This window comes from Heteronotia binoei, chromosome 9 (genome assembly GCF_032191835.1).
Source record: "Heteronotia binoei isolate CCM8104 ecotype False Entrance Well chromosome 9, APGP_CSIRO_Hbin_v1, whole genome shotgun sequence".
In the NCBI taxonomy this organism is placed as follows: domain Eukaryota; kingdom Metazoa; phylum Chordata; class Lepidosauria; order Squamata; family Gekkonidae; genus Heteronotia; species Heteronotia binoei.
Window position 1 is genome coordinate 63,470,174 of NC_083231.1, and position 20,891 is coordinate 63,491,064.

The 20,891-nt window shown below is 45.2% G+C and overlaps 1 protein-coding gene across 1 annotated transcript in view; it reads left to right on the plus strand.

The window, feature by feature from the left end:
- Nucleotides 1-20,891, plus strand: part of TBC1D9 (TBC1 domain family member 9) — an 89,858-nt gene that overhangs the window by 43,188 nt on the left and 25,779 nt on the right. Inside the window, exons 3-7 of the mRNA XM_060246721.1 lie at nt 511-629; nt 2,996-3,224; nt 6,165-6,426; nt 7,807-8,014; nt 10,355-10,561. Of these exons, the coding sequence (XP_060102704.1) occupies nt 511-629; nt 2,996-3,224; nt 6,165-6,426; nt 7,807-8,014; nt 10,355-10,561 (1,025 nt within the window). The remainder of the gene's footprint in view (nt 1-510; nt 630-2,995; nt 3,225-6,164; nt 6,427-7,806; nt 8,015-10,354; nt 10,562-20,891) is intronic.

Consider the following 20,891-nt stretch of genomic DNA (forward strand, 5'->3'; position numbering starts at 1 on the left):
CGTTTGTGCTTGCTATGCTAGCTGATTCCTTTGAAGCATCCCCGCTGCTTATCTAGAGGGAAGGTGGCATGTCTGGGAACTCATATGTTACTATGCAACCAAGGTCAAGGAAGCTGGTGGAGATGTGGCCGAAGGGGTAGATAACAAGCACCTGGGGTGATGCTATAGGAGGGAACCCGCGCAAAATCCCTGCTAAAGCTTGGCGTGCTTGGTTTGAATTGTAACGGTCAGGGCAAGGGGTTATAAGAGAGCCAGTTCCAACAACGCCTGCGTCTGCCTATGATGCTGGAATAAAGATCTTGAACTTTACTTGTCTATTCCTTGCCTCTGGGTCTGACATTAGTCTGAGTAGGCAATACTGACCTTGATGGACCAATGATCTGATTCAGTATAAGGCTGCTTCATGCGTTCATGTGTTTTGTGCATGAAAAAAATGATTAAATATTTTTGTGCTTTGTGATGAACATGTCATAAATATTGAACCAACAGTTTATTTTGTTTTTGCAATAGGTTGTTCAAGGAAAGAAATAACTGAGCACTGGGAATGGCTGGAACAGAACTTACTGCAAACTCTTTCAATCTTTGAAAATGAAAATGACATATCCACATTTGTCAGAGGAAAAATACAGGTAGCACATGTCTTGTCCCCACAGTTAATAATCTATGCAATCCTGATTTGGTCTTATATTTGACATGCCAGCTTGTTTATTTTGCTTTTAGGAAAGCACTGTTTCCAGTAGAAACATGGCTTATCAAGCCGGAGGAAAAACTTCATTGTCAAAGGGCTGTATCAGTGTAATTAAAGAAATGAGAGATTGAGATTCAGAAAGATACTTCAGGAGCAACCAAGATCAGAGCCAGCATCAGGGATTAGTATGGTGGGGAATCTGCCAGGACTCATTGCCTGTCCCAACAGGAGACATTGGGACAGTCTTTCATTTCCATATAGGAGAAGAACCTAGAGCAGGGTTTCCCAAACTTTTAGCTCCCGTAACCCGGGAGCTTTCTTTGCCCTCTCTGCAGGATCTGGTGGGGAGACGGCAAAGGGAGAAGATCTGCCTCCCCCCCCCCCATTTAAACATTCGGGGGGGGGGGACCCGGGACCTGCCTTTGTTGTCTCCCCGGCTGACAGGGAGATGGCAAAAGGAGAAGATCTGCCTCCTCCCCCTTTCTAAACACCCTGCTGGGTGTTTAAAGGGGGGGTGAGCCCGGGACCTACCTTTGCCAGGCAGGGAGATAGCAAAGGGAGAAGATCTGCCTCCCCGCCTTATAAAAACACCTCACCAGGCTGTTTAAAAGGGGGGGGAGCCTGGGACCTGCCTTTGCGGTCTCCATGACTGGCAGGGAGATGGCAAAGAGAGAAGATCTGCCTCCTTCCCTTATACAAACACCACATTGGGGTGTTTAAAGGGGGGGGAGCTCGGGACCTGGCTTTTCCGTCTCCCCGCCTTGCAGGGAGATCTGCCTCCTTCCCCCTTCTAAACACCCTGTTGGGTTGTTTAAAGGGGAGGGGGAAGCCCAGGAGCTCCCTTTGCTGTCTCCTCGCCTGGTGGGGAAATAGCAACGGCGTTCGATCTGTGCCCCTCCCATTTAAACACCCCACTGGGGTGTTTAAAGGGGGGGAAAGCCCGGGACCTGCCTTTGCGGTCTCCTTTGCTCTCTTTCTTTGCTGTCTCCCTGGAACCTGGTGGGGAGATGGTATAGATCTGCCTCCCCCCCCCCATTTAAACACGTCGCCGGGGTGTTTAAGGGGGGGGGAAGCCCAGGACCTTGTCTCCCCGCCTGGCAGGGAGATGGCAAAAGGAGAAGATCTGCCTTCCACCCCCCCTTCTAAACATCCCACCAGGGTGTTTAAAGGGTGGGGGAGGCCTGGGACCTGCCTTTGCTGTCTCCCCGCCTGGCAGGGAGACGGCAAAAGGAGATCTGTCTTCCGCCCCCCCTCTAAACACCCTGCTGGGGTGTTTAAAGGGGGGGGAGGCCTGGGACCTGCCTTTGCTGTCTCTCTGCCTGGCAGGGAGATGGCAAAGGGAAAAGATCTGCCTCCCCCTTCTGTTTTAAACACCCCACCGGGGTGTTTAAAGGAGGGGGGAGGCCGGAACCTGCCTTTGCTGTCTTCCCGCCTCGTGTGGAGGCTGCAAAAGCAGGCCATTTGCCTCCCACCCACATTCATACACCATGTTGGGTGTTTAAATGAGGAGGGGAGCTCAGGAGCTGCCATAGCCTCCACGACCCGGTGTCCACAGGTCTGAGGCCCAGGACCGGGTTGCGACCCTGCGAATGGGAAATGCTGATCTAGAGATCTTGCTTCTTTTTCAGCTGCTGGCACCAGTGGAATAAAAAAGGAGCAGGAGCAATCACATCCCAACTCCTCCAGCATAGCCATGGTTGGGGAAAAGAGAGGAGTAGTAATTGGCGAGAAGTTGGCTGGGAAGGGGAGGACAATATAGAGCTTCCTTGAGAGGGAAAAAGTGGCCACAGTTGGGGTGAAACAAGAACGAAGCTGTAATGGAAGGGCTTATGGTCATCCTGTGTTTTAAGGACCCATGAAACTTGCAGACTGATGCATGTAATAGACTAATGGGTTTTCTGATTGATTAAATCTGGTAACAGCAGACTCTTGTGCCATTTTGGAAGATGCTTTTGAAACTTCTATCATTTTTAAAAGTCGGTTTACTATAGAGCAGGGGGTTGCTATTGTTCTAATGAAACTAAGTCCAAAGCTTCCTTATGAATGTGGAATGAGTTGAGTGGTCCTTTGGATATTGGCTGTATGGATTTCCTAGTTCAAAGGCTTCTGTGAACCTTAAGTAAATTAGATGTAGCAATTTAGATTTTACCTTTTTGTGCTTTTTCTGTACTACACTGATAAGTTGCAAATCTGCCAGTAGTCGCATGTTTTTGCTAGTCAGTACAAAAAAATTATTGTGTTGGTATTGCAATACAAAATATTCAGGTACACTCTGTGCAGCCAAACTATATTGATCTTCTGCTTCAGGGCATCATTGCAGAATATAATAAGATCAACGGTATCAAAGAGGATGATGACACTGAAAAATTTAAGGAAGCGATAGTGAAGTTCCACAAACTGTTTGGGATGCCAGAGGAAGAGAAACTGGTGAATTACTATTCCTGCAGTTATTGGAAAGGGAAGGTCCCTCGCCAGGGCTGGATGTATCTTAGCATTAACCACCTCTGTTTTTATTCCTTCCTCATGGGAAGAGAAGGTAGGTATAGTGGTTCTGTGTTTATTGATGTGGTGCAAATATTTGGGACAAAATGTATACATTTATATATCTGGGACAAGTTAGGCTTGTTAATGTATAACTGTATAAATGGCAACCTTTCCAGCTTCTTACTCATATAGATTCAATTGTCATGTATCAGTTTGTTGTAGTGTGTGGGGCTGCTAATGGAACATCAAGCCATGTTTAGTGTCCCAATGGGGAAAGTTATCTGCACATTTTAAAGGTAGTGGCCATAGCTAATACTACCTCTGTGCGGTTCTGAGACTTGTTGGCTTTACTTTGGGGGCTACAGTGATAACATATTATGCTGTTGTGATGTGAGTCAACATAGTATGCTACTGAAAATGTCACAATGGAGGACAATTAAAGGGAAGATTGACCCAATGATGTAATGAAGCCACATATAACCCTAATTTTTAATTAGTTGTTATTACACCAGTGTAAGTAGTAGTCAGTCACTTGTTGATAACTTGGAATTCAAATGCTGAAAGTAGCATAAAAAACAAAATATGATAATTTTGTATATAAACGCAGAGCAGTTTTTGTTCCAAAGAAGATGAGGGTGGTTCAGATAAAAGATGTATCTGCTGCATGATGGTTTTATAAGAAGTGCTCAGCCATACATAATTACTGTTTTTGCCTACATCCTGGCACCAGGATGTTTACCAACATCCTGGCACCAGGATAATTACAAACATTCCTAACACCTGAATCAGTTTTGAGCTCTACCTACTCAAATGTAGTAATCACAATACCTTTGATGGAACCTGCCCTGAGACTGCTTTGTGGGGAGGGCAGGATAAAAATCAAATAAAATAAATAGATAAAATAAGTAAACATTGCATTGCCTTAAAATATTGTCTCAGATTTGTTATTCTGTTACTGCACCCTGGACTGTGACTAGGATAGGGTTTGTTTTTGGAGTTCCACTTGCAGAATGGAATTTTGCCAACTCTCCCCTCTTGCTGCAGCCCACAAGATCCCTTAGCATGCTGCCCCTGGGCACTGGGAACTTCCAGGAAATGTCCCAGTAATGTGGGGGGAGGGGGGGTCCAGAGCGAAGGAACAGTAGGCAAAAATTCAGTCTCTGCTGGTGGAAAGTGACTTTTGGAAATATCTCATTGATTCAAGTACATGTCTTAATTTTGTAGATGCATCCAGAAGGGTCATCTTTGTGGGGGGGGGGGGCTCTACTTTGAACAGAAATGTTGTAGCCAGTTACCAGTCATCATCTGAGGAAAGTGGTGGTAGAGTGGTCAGGATTTCCTGGATGACACCTCTATGCTTAACCCATTTCAGTCTGACTTTAGGCCTGGCTATGGCACTGGTTACACTGGGGGATAGCCTCCAATTAAATATGCACAAAGGCTGTGTCTCCCTTCTGTTGTTAGATTTTGGCAGCCTTTGGTACGGTTAACCATTCAACATTATTGAAGCGTTCAGAGTAAGAAGCTGGATTAAGAGGAAGTAGACTGGCGTGGTTTCAGTCTTGACAGTCCTTCAAAGGGGGGTAGTAGTTTACATCATTCTCCTTTCATCTATTTTATTCTCACAACAATGCTGTGAGGTAGTTTAGGCTGAGAGTGTGTAACCAACCCAAGTCACTCAGTAAGCTTCCGTGGCAGAGTAGAAGTTCAAAGCTGCATCTTTCAGATCCTAGTATGACACTCTACCTGTGTTACCATACTAGTAAGTTAGGGGGAGCTTTTCTGTGGAATGCTGCAGGGTTCTGTATTGTCCCTAATAATTTTTTTTTAATTTTGAGGTTTGGGTCCATAAGTTTTGCACATATCATCAGACTGCCAGTGCTTTGTCTGAATCACCAGAGTCTGATGTTTCTGTTCTAAAGCCAGTGCCTGTCAACTGTAATCTAAGAGAAAATGAGTGAGCTGTTGCTAATTTACCAGCTGAGTTATCCACAATTCACACATTACACCAGTATTAGTTGCTGCATTGACTTCTTATTTGGTTCAAGATGTTTGTTATGACCGATAGAACACTTTGAGACCTAGGGTCCACATATATTCAGGACCGCCTCTTCCAGTGTACACCTACATGCTGTCATACCAGCTGATTAGAACTACATCTACCTGCCCCAGCATTTTTCCTGGTGATTCCTTTGAGGTTATTAGTCTTCCTGTGCAGGTCACTAGGGCCCCCACATTATTGAGATTTCAGATTCAGAAGAAGATGATATTGGATTTATATCCCGCCCTCCACTCCGAAGAGTCTCAGAGTGGCTCACAATCTCCTTTACCTTCCTCCCCCACAACAAACACCCTGTGAGGTGGGTGGGGCTGAGAGGGCTCTCACAGCAGCTGCCCTTTCAAGGACAACCTCTGCCAGAGCTATGGCTGACCCAAGGCCATTCCAGCAGGTGCAAGTGGAGGAGTGGGGAATCAAACCCGGTTCTCCCAGATAAGAGTCCGCACACTTAACCACTACACCAAACTGGCTCTCCGGTGTAGGAATCATCTAGATGAGTCTTCCAGTAAAAAAATTTTCTAGCCAACTGAAATTGCTTTAATTTGTGTTATATGTCGGTTTGAATTGTTTTGTTCTGGTGCATTTTAAAAATCATTGTAACCCAACTTGAGTCCCTTTTTAGGAGAATGACAGGCTAACAGTGTCATAAATAAATATTGCTAACTGTTGCATAGTCTTGCTTCTGTGAATTCTTTTTAATGCCGTCTAAGCTAGTGATGACAACTGCTGCATTTATTTCAGTGTTGGTATAATTTACTGATGTGTTTTATGGGGAAATAAATCCTGTAGCCAGCGTTAACTGAAGCAATAGCGATGCACTATATTAAAGGATCAAAATAGGATTTAAGTGTGTAGCTCTATCTATGATTTTGTTTTTTGAATTGCTGAATGATCTTTTTCTGTTGATACTTCACTCTTATTTTTTTTTTCCAGCCAAGCTAGTCATCCGGTGGGTTGACATTATCCAGCTTGAAAAGAATGCAACTCTGCTTTTACCCAATGTGATCAAAGTTAGCACAAGGTCCAGCCAGCATTTCTTTTCTGTTTTCCTTAACATAAATGAAACATTCAAACTAATGGAGCAACTTGCCAATATAGCCATGAGGCAGCTCTTGGATAATGAAGGGTTTGAGCAAGACAGGTCTCTACCCAGACTTAAAAAGAAATCCCCGAAAAAAGTATCTGCCCTAAAACGGTAAGTATATGTTTCTGTGTTTCTTTTTAATTCAAAGACCAGTGGAATCCCAAATGAAACTGACTGTGAATGTGTGTGTTACATTCTGTTATATTTTCAACAGTGTTGAAGGTATGACCTGCCCTCTCAACAGCCTGTGATTTAGGGTGGGTTGTGTGAGAGTCACTGCTCATTTCTTCAGAAAACTTTGTATCTAAAGAAGTGAGTAGTGACTCATGAAAGCTCATATCCTTTCACAAATTTTGTCAGTGTTTAAGGTGCTAGTGGACTCTTGCTCTTTTTGAGTCTCTGCTTTTTCTTACATTCACTACCATTCTTTTTTTGACTTCCCCTTCTTTAGATTTAGAACTGAGCCTTGTCTCTTTTTTTGTTACTGTAAAGCTCCATGTCCAAATAATTATGCCATGTTTTTAAAGGATTCGCACATAATCCAGAGATGTTGAATACATATATATAGCAGGATGCAGGAGAAGAGAACCTTGGGCCTGTGTTGCTTCTCCTATTGCACGCATTACCTGGATTGCAGATTGATGCTTATAGCCATGAAGTTTTCTTATTTTTAAATTTGAGGAATGTTGCATTTAAGTGCTATCCTAGAAAGTGCCCCTCTTGGCAAATATCAAACATCACATGTAAGTGTGCAAATAAGATACATATTATATATAATACTGTGGGGCATGGTTCAACAGAAAATCCTACCATGGGTGTATATCAATAACTTGCATGGTGCAGTGGTTAGTGTTAGTCTTAGATCTGGGTTCATAGCCATTCCACCAGCAATGAACTGAGTGATTTTGGGGAAGCTGTTAGCTGCCAGTTGGATAATCCATCAGTGAAACCATAATACCAGTAATCTATCATACAGAATTATTGTAAAGATGCAGATATTGCATCTTGGATTTTGCACAGATCTTTCCCTCATTTTCTCTCAAGTAGTCCTATCCAACCCAGAGAAGTTGATTCCTGGGGTTTCGGAACTCATACAGACAAATAAGAAATGTGTTGACAGAAGAGAGAAGAGGTATGATTTTGCCCCCTCCACACTGAATCCTCTGATTTTGTGCACTCTGCACTGAATCCATGTGATTGTTGATACACATGAGTACCATCACGCCAGGAATCAATTTTCCTAAGGTTGAATGAGACTGCTAAGGGAGAGGTATATAGGAAGGATCCCCAATCTTGCACTCAGGAATTAAGGGAGCCAACTCAAAATACTGTTTAATGCCTTATTTATAAATGAAGCATATAGATAGAGAATGCTACAGAAATATTAGTGTTAGTGAACTGTTGTTAAAAAAGCAAATTTGTAATGCATGCATATAACATGTGGGAAAATACATGCAGATGTACAATAATACTCTGAAATGCTCATTTTAGGGATCTTGATGCCAGAGCAAAAAGTGAAAGGTACCGTGCTTTATTCCGGCTTCCTAAAGATGAAAAACTTGATGGACACACAGATTGCACTTTGTGGACTCCCTTTAATAAAATGCACATTTTGGGCCAGATGTTTGTGTCTACAAATTACATTTGTTTTACTAGCAAGGAAGAACACTTGTGCAGCCTTATTATCCCACTGCGAGAGGTAGGTGTAAAGGCTGATTTTTTAAAAAAGTTAATTTAGTTTAGTTTTAGTTTAGTTTATTTGATTTATATCCCACCCTCCCTGCTGAAGCAGGCTCAAAGCAGCTCACAAACTTGATAGAATAACAATAAAAAAAGTTATATTAAGCATTTAAACAAACAATTTAAAACAGTTTAAACAATTTGGTGCTAATTCCATATGATTTAGGATGGCATTCAGTGTTCTTGGACATCCAATTGGATCTAATATCACGGCAGTGGTCATTCAGTTAAAAGCCAACTTAAATAATGTCTTGCAAGCCTTGCACAACTGGACAAGGTCCTGCAAGGCTCTGCTAAGTTCTACTGCATGTATAAAATTATATATCATTATCATTGCTTCTGTTACCATTGTAGCATTATATTCCATTGCCATTTTTTTCACAGTGATTGCACAATTTACTGAAAATTGATGATATCTCTCTGGCGATTATGATGATTTATACATTTCTGGTCCTTGGTTGTTGTTTAGTTTTCAAATATTCTTAAGCACTGTGCTGTGGGTTTGTAAGACAACGACTTACAAACAAAGGTACATGATACTGAAGATAAAAGGGATGTGCATATAAGCACTTACACATTATTACATAATGATTAGGTGGCATAGTCACTGCAGGAGACTATTCTGAGAGGAAACGACCTTCAGTACTAAAGTGTTTCAGTGTTGTTTGCTTATTAGTCAAAAAGATGTATATGCATAGGATGTTTTTAAGACACCATTGAAGACGACAACTCCATGATATCATCAGGATATTTCCAGTTATCTTAAGAGGTCATGGGTATGAGTCTTAACTTCCACTGTATACTTGAAGTATACTGCTGAGTTGGCTTATAGGTACAAAAGCTTCACTGAATGTTGTAGTGGTGTAAGGAATAGTCTTTGTCCTCTTCTTGTTCCATTACTCAGTATGGTCTAAGCTGCCACATACAAGAATGTAGTTTGCACAGGTAAGGCAGAACCAAATTACCTTCTTGTGCTAAGAGAGACAAGTACAACAAACTTGGCCTGTGACATTTTATCAGGACATGAGAGAAACTGAAGCATATTACAGTGCTTTTCCTGTTTAATGTATTGTTAATGTGGTATTATTGCATGTCAGACAAAAATAATAGAAAAGACATTTAAAGGAAGCTGACTGGGGAAGGGACAATGAGGAAATATCACTTAAGTAACTGAGACACAGCTTGTGATCTTTGAACACTACTTAACAGGATATGTTAAATGAAAAACAATTGCCTCTTTCAACTAATGAAACATTAAAACTCTGAACTAATGCTTGACCATAGATCATTAAACGAAAAAAACCTCTTCAAAATGAAACTAAAGCCTCTGTAAATTGAAACTCTATTATCCTGAAGTGCCTAATGCAATTTTTATTACTTCTGATAAACTATCTAAAAGCAGTGGTTTAAAGCTCTTAGAGATTTCTTCATGCTCATGACAGAGATCATTCATACACTTCATTTCAGTGCATCGTAACTACCCAGATACTCATAAACAGGCACACCTACACACAGTGTACACTCTCTAGTCTCTTACAAAAGTAATTGCAGAAGTGCCAGTGATGAGAATTAAGAAGGCAACTGTGAAGCTCTGGGATGCCACAACATGAGCTTGTCTACATTGTTACTCTTTTTGACTTCAGCTACCACCATGTACATTGCTATTGTTCAGATCTTTTTTCATCTAAAATATTTATATAGAGATGTCTTAAACTATATTTGAAAAATCACACTTCTTGCACAATCATTCACTTTTGCTGAACAACAAACTTTGTAAGGATGTGTAAACTTTGGATGACTACTTAGCATCCCCAGGTATGACTGATAAACCCAACTGGAACTGTGAGACACTGATTTGTCGAAGTCAGTAGTTATATTGGCTGATCATATGAGACTGTGATCTCTGTCTTCAACTGTGTGCAAAAATGGATGCACAGAATGTACTCTAGTTATTAGATTTATGACACTTAATATAGTGAAGGAAATCAGTAGTACATGTATTATCAAGTTGGATCCCACCAGCTCTTCAGCTTGTAAAAAGTAAAGATTTTGACTTTCAAAAAAGCTAAGCTAAGGATCATGAGACTTGCATGTACAGAACCATCATGGGTCAGGAGCTTGTAGCAAGGAGGGGAGCTGGGAGCAATTGAGTGAAAAAATTGGCCGGATCCAGACATAAGTCGATAACTTAGAACAAAAACTGTGCTGTTGCCAATGCTGTATGTGGAAAAAGCATGACCAACTGGATTTGTGCACTCATAAAACTTGTTTGCTTTTCTGTCCTCTCACCACCATTTAGGTGACCATTGTAGAAAAGGCTGACAGCTCAAGTGTATTGCCCAGCCCCTTATCTATCAGCACAAAAAACAGAATGACTTTTCTCTTTGCCAATTTGAAAGACAGAGACTTCCTTGTGCAGAGAATTTCAGACTTTCTTCAGCAAACTACTTTGAAAATATACTCTGAAAAAGAGATTTCTGGAAGTTATAACAGTTCAGATGATGAGGTGAGTAGAAAACAGTCCTTTCTGTCCATAAAGTCTGTCTCAGGTTAACATAAGTGTTAAAGCCTAGGCATGAGTTCCTGACATGAAGTGAGAAATTTGGTATAAAGACTTATTGTCTGTCAAGCTCCCTTGCTCTTAATAAAGTGATTAGTTGGACAGTTTGGTGGGCACATGTTATAGTCCTTTTATAGTTAGGGTTGCTAATGGCTGTTTTGGAGGGTAGACTCTATGACGTTATACCCTGCTGAGATTTCTTCACAGGCTCCATGCCCAAATCTTCAGGAATTTCTCAAGATGGAATTGGCAACCCTGTTCTAAGCCTGTACTAGCCAAAAACTGACCCAGTGGAGATGGCTTGTTTGAAAATGCTTGCATGTAAAAGTTTGAGCATGTGTTAAGGTCCAGCAAAAATAGCCTAGAACATAAGAACATAAGAGAAGCCATGTTGGATCAGGCCAGTGGCCCATCCAGTCCAACTCTGTGTCACACAGTGGCCAATACACACACACTGTAGCTAATAGCCACTGATGGACCTCTGCTCCATATTTTTATCCAATCCCTTCTTGAAGCTGGCTATGCTTGTAGCCGCCATCATTTCCTGTGGCAGTGAATTCCACATGTCAATCACCCTTTGGGTGAAGAAGTACTTCCTTTTATCCATTTTAACCTGACTGCTCAGCAATTTCATGGAATGCCCATGAGTTCTTGTATTGTAAGAAAGGGAGAAAAGTACTTCTCTCTCTACCCTCTCCATCCCATGCATAATCATGTAAACCTCTATCATGTCACCCCGCTGTCGACATTTCTCCAAGCTAAAGAGCCCCAAGCGTTTTAACCTTCCTTCATAGGGAAAGTGTTCCAAACCTTTAATCATTCTAGTTGCCCTTTTCTGCACTTTGTCCAATGCTATAATATCCTTTTTGAGGTGCGGTGACCAGAATTGTACACTGTATTCCAAATGAGACCGCACCACAGATTTATACAGGGGCATTATGATACTGGCTGATTTGTTTTCAATTCCCTTCCTAATAATTACCAGCATTGTGTTGGCCTTTTTTATTGCAATCGCACATTGTCTTGACATTTTCAGTGAGTTATCTACCATGACCTCTCTCTTGGTCAGTCTCTGCCAGTTCACACCCCATCAACTTGTATTTGTAGCTGGGATTCTTGGCCCCAATGTGCATTACTTTACACTTGGCCACATTGAACTTCATCTGCCACATTGACACCCACTCACCCAACCTTAACAGATCCCTTTGGAGTGCCTCACAATCCTGTCTGGTTCTCATTACCCTGAACAATTTAGTGTCATCTGCAAACTTAGCTACTTCACTGCTTACTCCCAACTCCAAATCATTTATGAACAAGTTAAAGAGCATGGGACCCAGTATTGAGCCCTGTGGCACCCGACTGCTCACCATCCTCCACTGTGAAGACTACCCATTTATACTCACTCTCTGCTTCCTATTAATTAGCCAGTTTTTGATCCACAAGAGGACCTGTCCTTTTACTCCATGACTCTCAAGCTTACTAAGGAGCCTTTGATGAGGAACTGTATCAAAAGCTTTCTGGAAGTCAAAGTAAACAACATCTATTGGGTCTCCTTTGTCCACATGTTTGTTCAACTTCTCAAAGAACTGTAACAGGTTAGTGAGGCAAGATCTTCCCTTACAGAACCCATGCTGAGTCTTCCTCAATAACTTGTGTTCATCAATGTGCCTATTTATTCTGTCCTTGATGATGGTTTCTACCAACTTTCCCAGTATTGAAGTCAGACTGACTGGCCTGTAATTTCCTGGATCTCCTCTGGAACCCTTTTTAAAAATGGGGGTGACATTTGCTACCTTCCAGTCCTCAGGAACGGAGGCAGATTTTAATGAAAGATTACATATTTTTGTCAGGAGATCCAGAAGTTCAACTTTGAGTTCTTTCAGAACTCTTGGATGTATGCCATCCGGACTTGGTGACTTATTAGTTTTTAATTCATCAATCAGTTGTAGGACCTCCTCTCTTGTCACCTCAATCTGACTCAGGTGTTTCAACACCCCTTCCAAAATTAGTGGTTCTGGAGCAGGCAAACACTTCTCATCTTCCACAGTGAAGACAGAGGCAAAAAATGCATTCAGCTTCTCAGCCATTTCCCTATCCTCCTTCATTAATCCTTTTACTCCTTGGTCATCCAAGGGCCCCACTGCCTCCCTGGCTGGTTTCCTGCTTCTAATATATTTGAAGAAATTTTTATTGTTAGTCTTTATGCTTTTTTGCAATATTCTCCTCATAGTCCCTTTTTGCCTGCCTGATCACAATCTTGCATTTGATTTGCCACAGTCTGTGTTTCCTTTTATTAATCTCACTTGGACTAGCTTTCCACCACTTAAAGGAGTCCTTCTTGCCTTTTACAGCCTGCATAGCTTAGTAACATTGTCTTTTGAAGATGAAGAGAGGGGACACTCTAAGCTGAGTCCTGAAGGCAGCACCTTAAAAATAAGAGCTTGCTTTTCCAGCTTTCTCATTTCATCACTCAGATAATACATTGTACTGATTTGATAGGAACTGATGGCTATTGCCGCTTTTTCTTTGACCCAAGCGTTAAAAAAACCTGGCATGGCAGTGATCACGAAAGTTTTGACCAGCAACCTGCAATCCCACATCTGAAAACCAAGGTTTCAAAACCTAAGTTGCTTCTGTTAAAATAAAGCTTCTGCTTGCAGGAATAAATGCAGAGAAAATGATATATTTGGCTGTATTGGAAGATATCATCTTGTCTGGAACATTGCCTGGTGCTGGTATCAGCAAAATGCCAAGTATTGAAGGTTGAATGTTTGCCAACTTGTAAATGAAATACAACCACAGTAAAACCTACAGGAAAGTAGCATGATGGAGTGCATATAAAAATTACAATAATTAAATATGAAAGTCAGCTTGTCTGTGTTGCAAATGGATTCTAATTAACAGAAACTGAAGCTTGCCATATCTTAGTTACTTTTTTTGAATGAGCTGGGATGGGGGAAGAAGTTACACTGAGCCTCCACCTAAGACTCTGGAGAGCTGCTGCCCCTCTAAATAGACAAAACTGACCATGATGGACCAAAGGTCTGGTTCAGTATAGGGCAGCTTCATGTGTGTGTTCACGTTTAAGTCATAAAATTGAGAACAACTTATTTCAGTGTCATTTCAGAGGATAGCCATGCCGATCTGCAGTATAGCAGTTTGATTTGAGTTCAGTAGCACCCTAGAGACCAGCATGGTTTCCAGGGTATGAGCTTTTCAAGAGTCAAATCTCCCTTCATCATATATCTGAAGGAGGGAGCTTTGACTTTTGGAAGCTCATAGTCCCAAAATCTTGTTAGTCACAGATGCTACTGGACTTGAAACTAACTTATTTAGATTTGTATTTAAGCTTTGCTTGTTTGCTTAGATTTGTATTTAAGCTTTGTTTGTTTTGAGCATAACATAAGAACAGCCCTGTTAAATCATACCAGTAGTACATCTGGTCCAGCATCCTGTCTCACAACAGGCAAGCAGTTACTCTGGAGGGTCAACAACAAAGCATAAAGGCTGAGGCTTTTCCCTGATGTTGCTTCCTGGCCCTGGTATTCAAAGGTTTACTATCTCTGACTGCAGTTCTGAAAGTGGAATAATGCATCCACAGTCTCAGGAATGGAATCCACTGCAGAATTTGAAGTGATTTAAGATTTCTGCCATGACCTTTTTGGAATTGGATTGCATTCTCCTGTCTCAAATTGGACCCATTGTGTTTGCCCCCCAAGTCGGAATAAAGAGGCGGACACAATTAGATTGGTGAAACTATGGGCCACTTTTATTAAAATAACCAGCAACGGCAAGGGCAACCGAACTGCGGCCAGGTCAGGGCCAGGGGTCTCCTCAGACCGCTCCCCTGCCTTTTTCAGCGGGCGAGAGACCCGGCCCCCCCCAGCCGGAGCTGTGAGCCACAGCTCCCGTTAGACAGGCCCAGCAGGGAGGCTCGCACCGGAGGGCCCAAACACCAGACGCGAGTCTCAGCGAAAGGCACCCATCCAATCGAGTCTCCAGGACAGTCTGCATTCATATACCTCGGGCCACACCAAAGGTTGATCCTGCCAGACCCCTAACTCCCCAAAAGGGGGAGGCTAACCGGTCCTCCCCAGGCCGCATGGTGCCATAAACCCTGTAAAACCTGCCACAACTAAGGCCAAGTCTCTACTTAGGGCTTAGCACCCACAGAAAGGCCCAAAGCCAACACAAGCCCTTGCCATAAATCCCTCAGGAAAAGCATATTAACCTTTTCCGAGAGATGCACACCATCCCCTCTGTAGAGGTCGGGACATTCCTTAGAAATATCCGGATGGGGCAAATAGTGGCCCAAACCACCCTCCGAAACCTTGTGAATCTCCTTATTCGCTCTATAACGAGCCCTTTCTAATCCAGCTGGATTCCAAGCACTGCGCCATACCAAGTGCGGAATCATGGCCGACCAAACTATAATGGTACCAGGCCATCTGTTCCTTATGTACTTGAAATCGTCTCAGGCCTGCAAGATCAAAGCCTTGCCTTTAATCAGCCCGAGATCATTCCCTCCCAGGTGAACAATTAATACCTGCGGAGGAGGGCCCAAACACCCATGAAATAAGAAAAGGGGGGGGGGAGCAAGCCAGGCCACTGAAGACCCCTGCTCCCCCGCCATTCAACCGTAACATATTTGCTGAGCCCCAGCTGAGAGCCAACAGCAGTTCTCCGAGCTTGACTGTGCCCGCAGATGAGAACTCTGCTCCTCCGGCCAGGAACAACAGCATCTAAAAGGAAAAACATACACGTTATAAAACCCAAACTTAAACTACACCCCACCCCCGCTCCTAATAACAACTACCAGCGGAGCAAAGGGGCGAATAGCACTTTTGTAAGCCTGAGATCGCCAACGGCCAAGGCTGAATGGACGAAGTAGGATAACCCAGGGCAGCAGCTGCAGAGGCCGCGCCGATTCTAAGAAATGGATACAAAACCTCACTCCAAATAACCCCGAAATTGATGTCTTGCCAAAGGGCTACCCTCAAAATGGCAGAACAACAGCCTTTCGCAACCTCAGAGCTACCTTACCCCCTGATAACTTAACCTACCTGAAACTAAAACTTTTAACAAATATAAACTGTCCCCATTATGTGGGTACCTGCGAAGCCATTCCTCAAGAGGACCCACCTTCATCGGGCTGAGGCCTTTCTCCAGATTGAGAAGGGGCCCCCCCTGATCCTTTCTGACCCTTGTGTGGCCTGACTCTCGGGCAGTTGTTGAAAGAGTGTGGGCCGGCGCACAGGGGGCATTCGTGCTTGAACTGGCAAGCTTTACAACTGCACGCCCCCTGGGCCCCAAACTCCCAGCAGAGCAAGCGGTGCTGAACTGCCTGCCCCGCAGCGCTGCGGAAGGATACTGAAGCACTGGAAGGAGAAGAGGAATCCTTGGTTACAAGGTGACCGCTGTCGGATCAATCCCCCAAATTGGGCCGAGCAGGTGACATCACCTGCAGCCACAACTGCTGGTGAATCCGATCCCAAGGGAGTGAAGGGTACAAAGCGGCCCTCACCCTGAACTCCTGGTCATATTGGATCCAGGCCGGGCCGCTGAACATCGTATACCCCTTGTATATGATGTCCATATACTGAATCAACTCTGTGTCACACAGTGGCCAAAACACCCAAATGCCATCAAGAGATCCAGCTCCTCCTTGTCCTTTTTCTCCAAATCCCTAAATAAAAGGGGGAATACGTCCACGTATTCCCCTTTTAAGATTTTCTCCCTCGTGGCAGGCAGCAGGTGATCACCCAGCGGCAAAGCCACTTCCCCAAAAGCCATAGCACTAAAGGGGACCGCCCCATACGGAGATGGGCAACCCCAGCCTCCAGGCCAAGCCGCTGCTGACCCCTGCTGCCCCACCCCGGGCCAATTACCAAACAGACCGAACTGACCCTGTGGCCACGTCCAGTTGCTCAGCTGCTCTAAACCTAGAGCAGAAGGAGCCCCAGCACCGCCTAACGGAGCACCCGCCCCTCTACGACCAGCAGACCCCCAAGCCCCCCAAGGCCATACAGGCCCAGAATGAGGCAAAGAGCCGTCCCCCGACTTACCAGAAGGTAAAGCAGGCACCAAAGCTGATCTGGTACTGCTCGCACCGGACAACAAGCCCGCTCCAACATCAGAGCCAGCGGGCCCCACAGCTCCTCCAGCAGCAACCGCAGCAGATCTGCCCTCCAAAAGAGATAAGCGGGTCAATATATCTGCCTGCAAAGCACGCTTAGACAACCGCCCCTTCTTAGGCAACTGAGAAGGTGGAAACCCCGATGCCTGCTCAAGTGCTCGCAGCCTCTGAAAAATGGCTGCATTAACATCATCGTCCCCTTCCTCGTCCGACGAAGGGGGGGCGGAGGCTTAGATGGAGGCTTAGGAGCCTTAGGGGCAGGCTGTTTCCCTTTTGACTTTCCACTGCCTTTGCGACCCGACATGCTCACTGAAGAGCACAGCACAAAGCAGAATTTCTTTAATTAGCTTAACCAAGCCTGAGGCAAACAAAGGAATAAAGGTGGGGAAAAACAGCCTTCAAAATGGCCACCACCCCAATGAACTCTAAAATGGCCACCATCTCAACACCTCGTAAAATGGTCGCCCCAAGAGTAGGGTTGCCAAGTCCAATTTAAGAAATATCTGGGGACTTTGGGGGTGGAGCCAGGAGACTTTGGGGGTGGAGCCAGGAGACCTTGGGTTGGAGCCAAGATCAAGGCTGTGACAAGCATAATTGAACTCCAAACGGAGTTCTGGCCATCACATTTAAAGGGACGGCACCCCTTTTGAATGCCTTCCTTCCATATGAAATAATGAAGGATAGGGGCACCTTTTTGGGGCTCATAGAATTGGACCCGCTGGTCCAATCTTTTTGAAACTTGGGGGGTATTTTGGGGAGAGGCACTAGATGCTATACTGAAAATTTGGTGCCTCTACCCCAAAAAACAGCCCCCCCAGAGCCCCAGATACCCACGGATCAATTCTCCATGATTTTCTATGGAAATAAATCTCCCTAGGGAATAATAGAGTTCCCACCAGACATTTCCCTCCCCTCCCCCCACTTTCTGACGACCCTGAAGCGCAGGGAGAGTCTCCAAACTGGGGGATCCCCTGCCCCCAGCTATAGCAACCCTATATTTTCCAACCCAGACTGGGCAACTCTACCTCTGGGCTTGGCTTGCTGGAGTCAAACATTTTGCCCTTTCTGCTAGCAAGGCAATGGAGAGGCAATCACTACCCAGTTATTTTTAGAGTGTTTTACACATGGCTACAAATCACTGAGCAGGGAGTAAAACTGCAGCCACGATCCTTTCTCACCCCTCTCGTGGTGGCCGGCCAGCTCTCTTACTGTTTTGTAGATAATTCTCCCCAGGCCCTGTGAATTCATCTGCATGGTCACTCAGCAGAACTAATAGCAAATGAATTCCAATTTCCCCTCTGAAGAGAAGCTCTCGCCCTTAAAAATTATTGCATTTTGTAAAAGGTTTGTATCCAAACCAAGCCAAAACCCTCAGAAGTCTTAAAAACACAATAAGGAAGGGGTGCAAAAAACAACTGCCAGTCCTGGGAGAGAAGGACACAGCAGTCCACACCACACAGGGCTCCGCCAGAACATCAACGGTGCCCGACCCGCACAATTCCGTTGCGCAGCATGCCAGGATCTGTCGTCCCCACTGGCGCCCGAACCGCAGAGTGACAGGGGCCCGGTGGGACGAGGGAGAGGAGATCCTTCGCCGCTCTCCCCAGGCAGCCCGCAGCGGCAGCAGCGGTGGCCTGTGCCGCGGCCGCTCTCCTCAGGCAGCCTGTAGCAGCGGCGGCGGCCGCTCTCCTCAGGCAGCCCGTAGCGGCAGCAGCAGTGGCCTGTGCCTGTGCCGCTCTCCTCAGGCAGCCTGTAGTGGCGGCGGCAGCAGCGGCGGCCGCTCTCCTCAGGCAGCCTGCGGCGGCTGCTCTCCTTAGACAGCCTGTAGCGGCGGTGGCGGCAGCGGCAGCAGCCGCTCTCCTCAGGCAGCCTGCAGCGGCCTGTGCCCGTGCTGGCAGCGCCGGGCACCGTGAGGGGGAAGCACCATCCCTCCCCCACTTCCAGATTATTGGAGAGCGGGGGAGGAGGCTGCCAACCGGGGGGTCCCCCGCCAGGGCAGGAGGGTTGGGAAGCCTACCCAAGAGCAAGGGTGTGGGGAAGAAGCAAGGCCAAAATGGCCGCCAAACACCAGGGAAAAGTACAGCACTCAAAAAATGGCCGCCCCAAGCACAGGGTATGGGGAAGAAGAAGCAAAGCCAAAATGGCCACCAAGCACCAGGGAAAAGTACAGCAACTCAACAATGGCCACCCAAAGCACCAGGAACGGGGAAGAAGCAGCAAGACTAAAAGGACCGCCAAGCCCCAGGGTAAAGTACAATTACAAGCACCCTCGAACCCATTGACCAATAGCCGCCTCTCAAAACGGCCAGCGAGCCCGGCTGCTCACCACTGTCTTGGCCAAATGGCTACCTAATCCCCTGACAGAATGAAGGGGGAGGGGGTCCAAAACTGGACTGCTATTTATAGAAGGTGCTGCTACTAGGGCCCCTGCAAAGGAAGCCTCCCTCAGCCCAAAGGGCACCCTATAACCCCCCTGGGCACACAGCCAAACTTTAAAGAACAATGCTCCAGCGACGCGCTCCGCTCGACGATCCCCAGCCTCCCGGCCTACACAGCCCTCAAACACTAGGAGCGTGCAAACACGCTCCCAGCCCTTCCGAAAATGCCGAGAGGACTGCACGGCGTCAGACAGGGCTTCAGCAATAGCTCTGAAGCCCCGCCCCCTAGAGACACGCTCAAAAGCGCGCCGAAAAAGTCCGCTCTCCCTCCAGGGGGGGCAAAATTCCCCCTCTAGCCACGCTGCGATGCAGCGGGCTCAAGGAGGCTCCATTTTCCCTAATGACTGTTGATGTGTCTGCTTTTTCTTCTCTGCAGAAGAGGCAGGGTTCATGGAAACCTGGCTTTCTGTTTTTCTGGACTCCTGCCTTATTCTCCTGCTCTATTTCTGACTTCAGGGCAGATTCCAGGTTTTGTCCTCCTTCTAAGCACATTGCCATAGCTCAACCTTCTCTACTCTGTTTGCTGTCCTTTCTTACACACATTTTACCTACTCTCTGGGATTAGTAAGGAGGACTAAAAGTGGCCAGAATCTCAGACTCCTTTCACATTATTGTTCTAGGAAAGGAAAGGTCCCCTGTGAAAGCACCAGTCATTTCTGACTTCGGCGTGACGTTGCTTTCACAACGTTTTCATGGCAGACTTTTTTACGGGTTGGTTTGCCATTGCCTTCCCCAGTCATCTACACTTTCCGCCCAGCAAACTGGGTACTCTCTTTAAGCCGGATGTTATTCATTGTTGGCCCAATTTCAAGTAAAGTGATACACAGATGGGGGTTTCATACAGCAAATTTTCTTCCATTAATGAACAGCCTCTGGAGCACTGTGGTAATTTCAAACAGTGCCACTCCTGAGGCTATGCAGTCTTCCTCTGACTTTTTTTTTAACATTCTAAGGTGAGTGCTATAGTGTTGAATTGCTAAACTTTTGAGATGCACTGGCTGAATGGAGTGCTGTAGTGCTCACCTTAAAACATTTAAAAAATAGTCTGAGGAAGATTGCCGGGGGGGGGGGGGGGACGGGTAGCAGTATTGTAGGAAGCACTGTGGACATTTTAAACAGCACACCACAGTGATTCAGAAGGTGAAACAAAGGGGTTGAAAATGGGGAAAAACAGTTTCCCTCAAAAGTGGCTCACGTACACTTTGTTAACCTGACACAAGCAAGTTTGTAAGAACAGGTAAATAAATTCCACTAGCAGCCAGTTGCTAAAACGAGTCTGTCTGAAATGACAGGAAGAAATCCATTAGCAACCAGCTGCTAAAATGGAATATAAAGGCAGTTTGAAAAAGGTCTCAGTCTTCCACTCCCCTCAGTTCCTCACTGACAAGAGAAGGTTACAGAGACTTCTGAGGCAGTTTTTTGTTTCTTGGTCAATGAGACACCTGGGCAAAGCAGGGAATCATGTCTTTGTATAGGAGTATCATTCTCTTGTTCCTTTCGCCTACATTGCTCCCATCAGGAAATGAGAGTTTTCTCTAGAGGCTTCTGTAGGAAGGAAAGTGCAACTCTTGCATAAGAGAATCACATACTTAAACACCCCCCCCCCCCAAATCTCTGTCATTCTTCCATCAGGAATGGAGATTACAGGCCCCTGGGACATCACAGGAACTTTTTGGACAATCTCCCATTTCTTGAGGGAGTG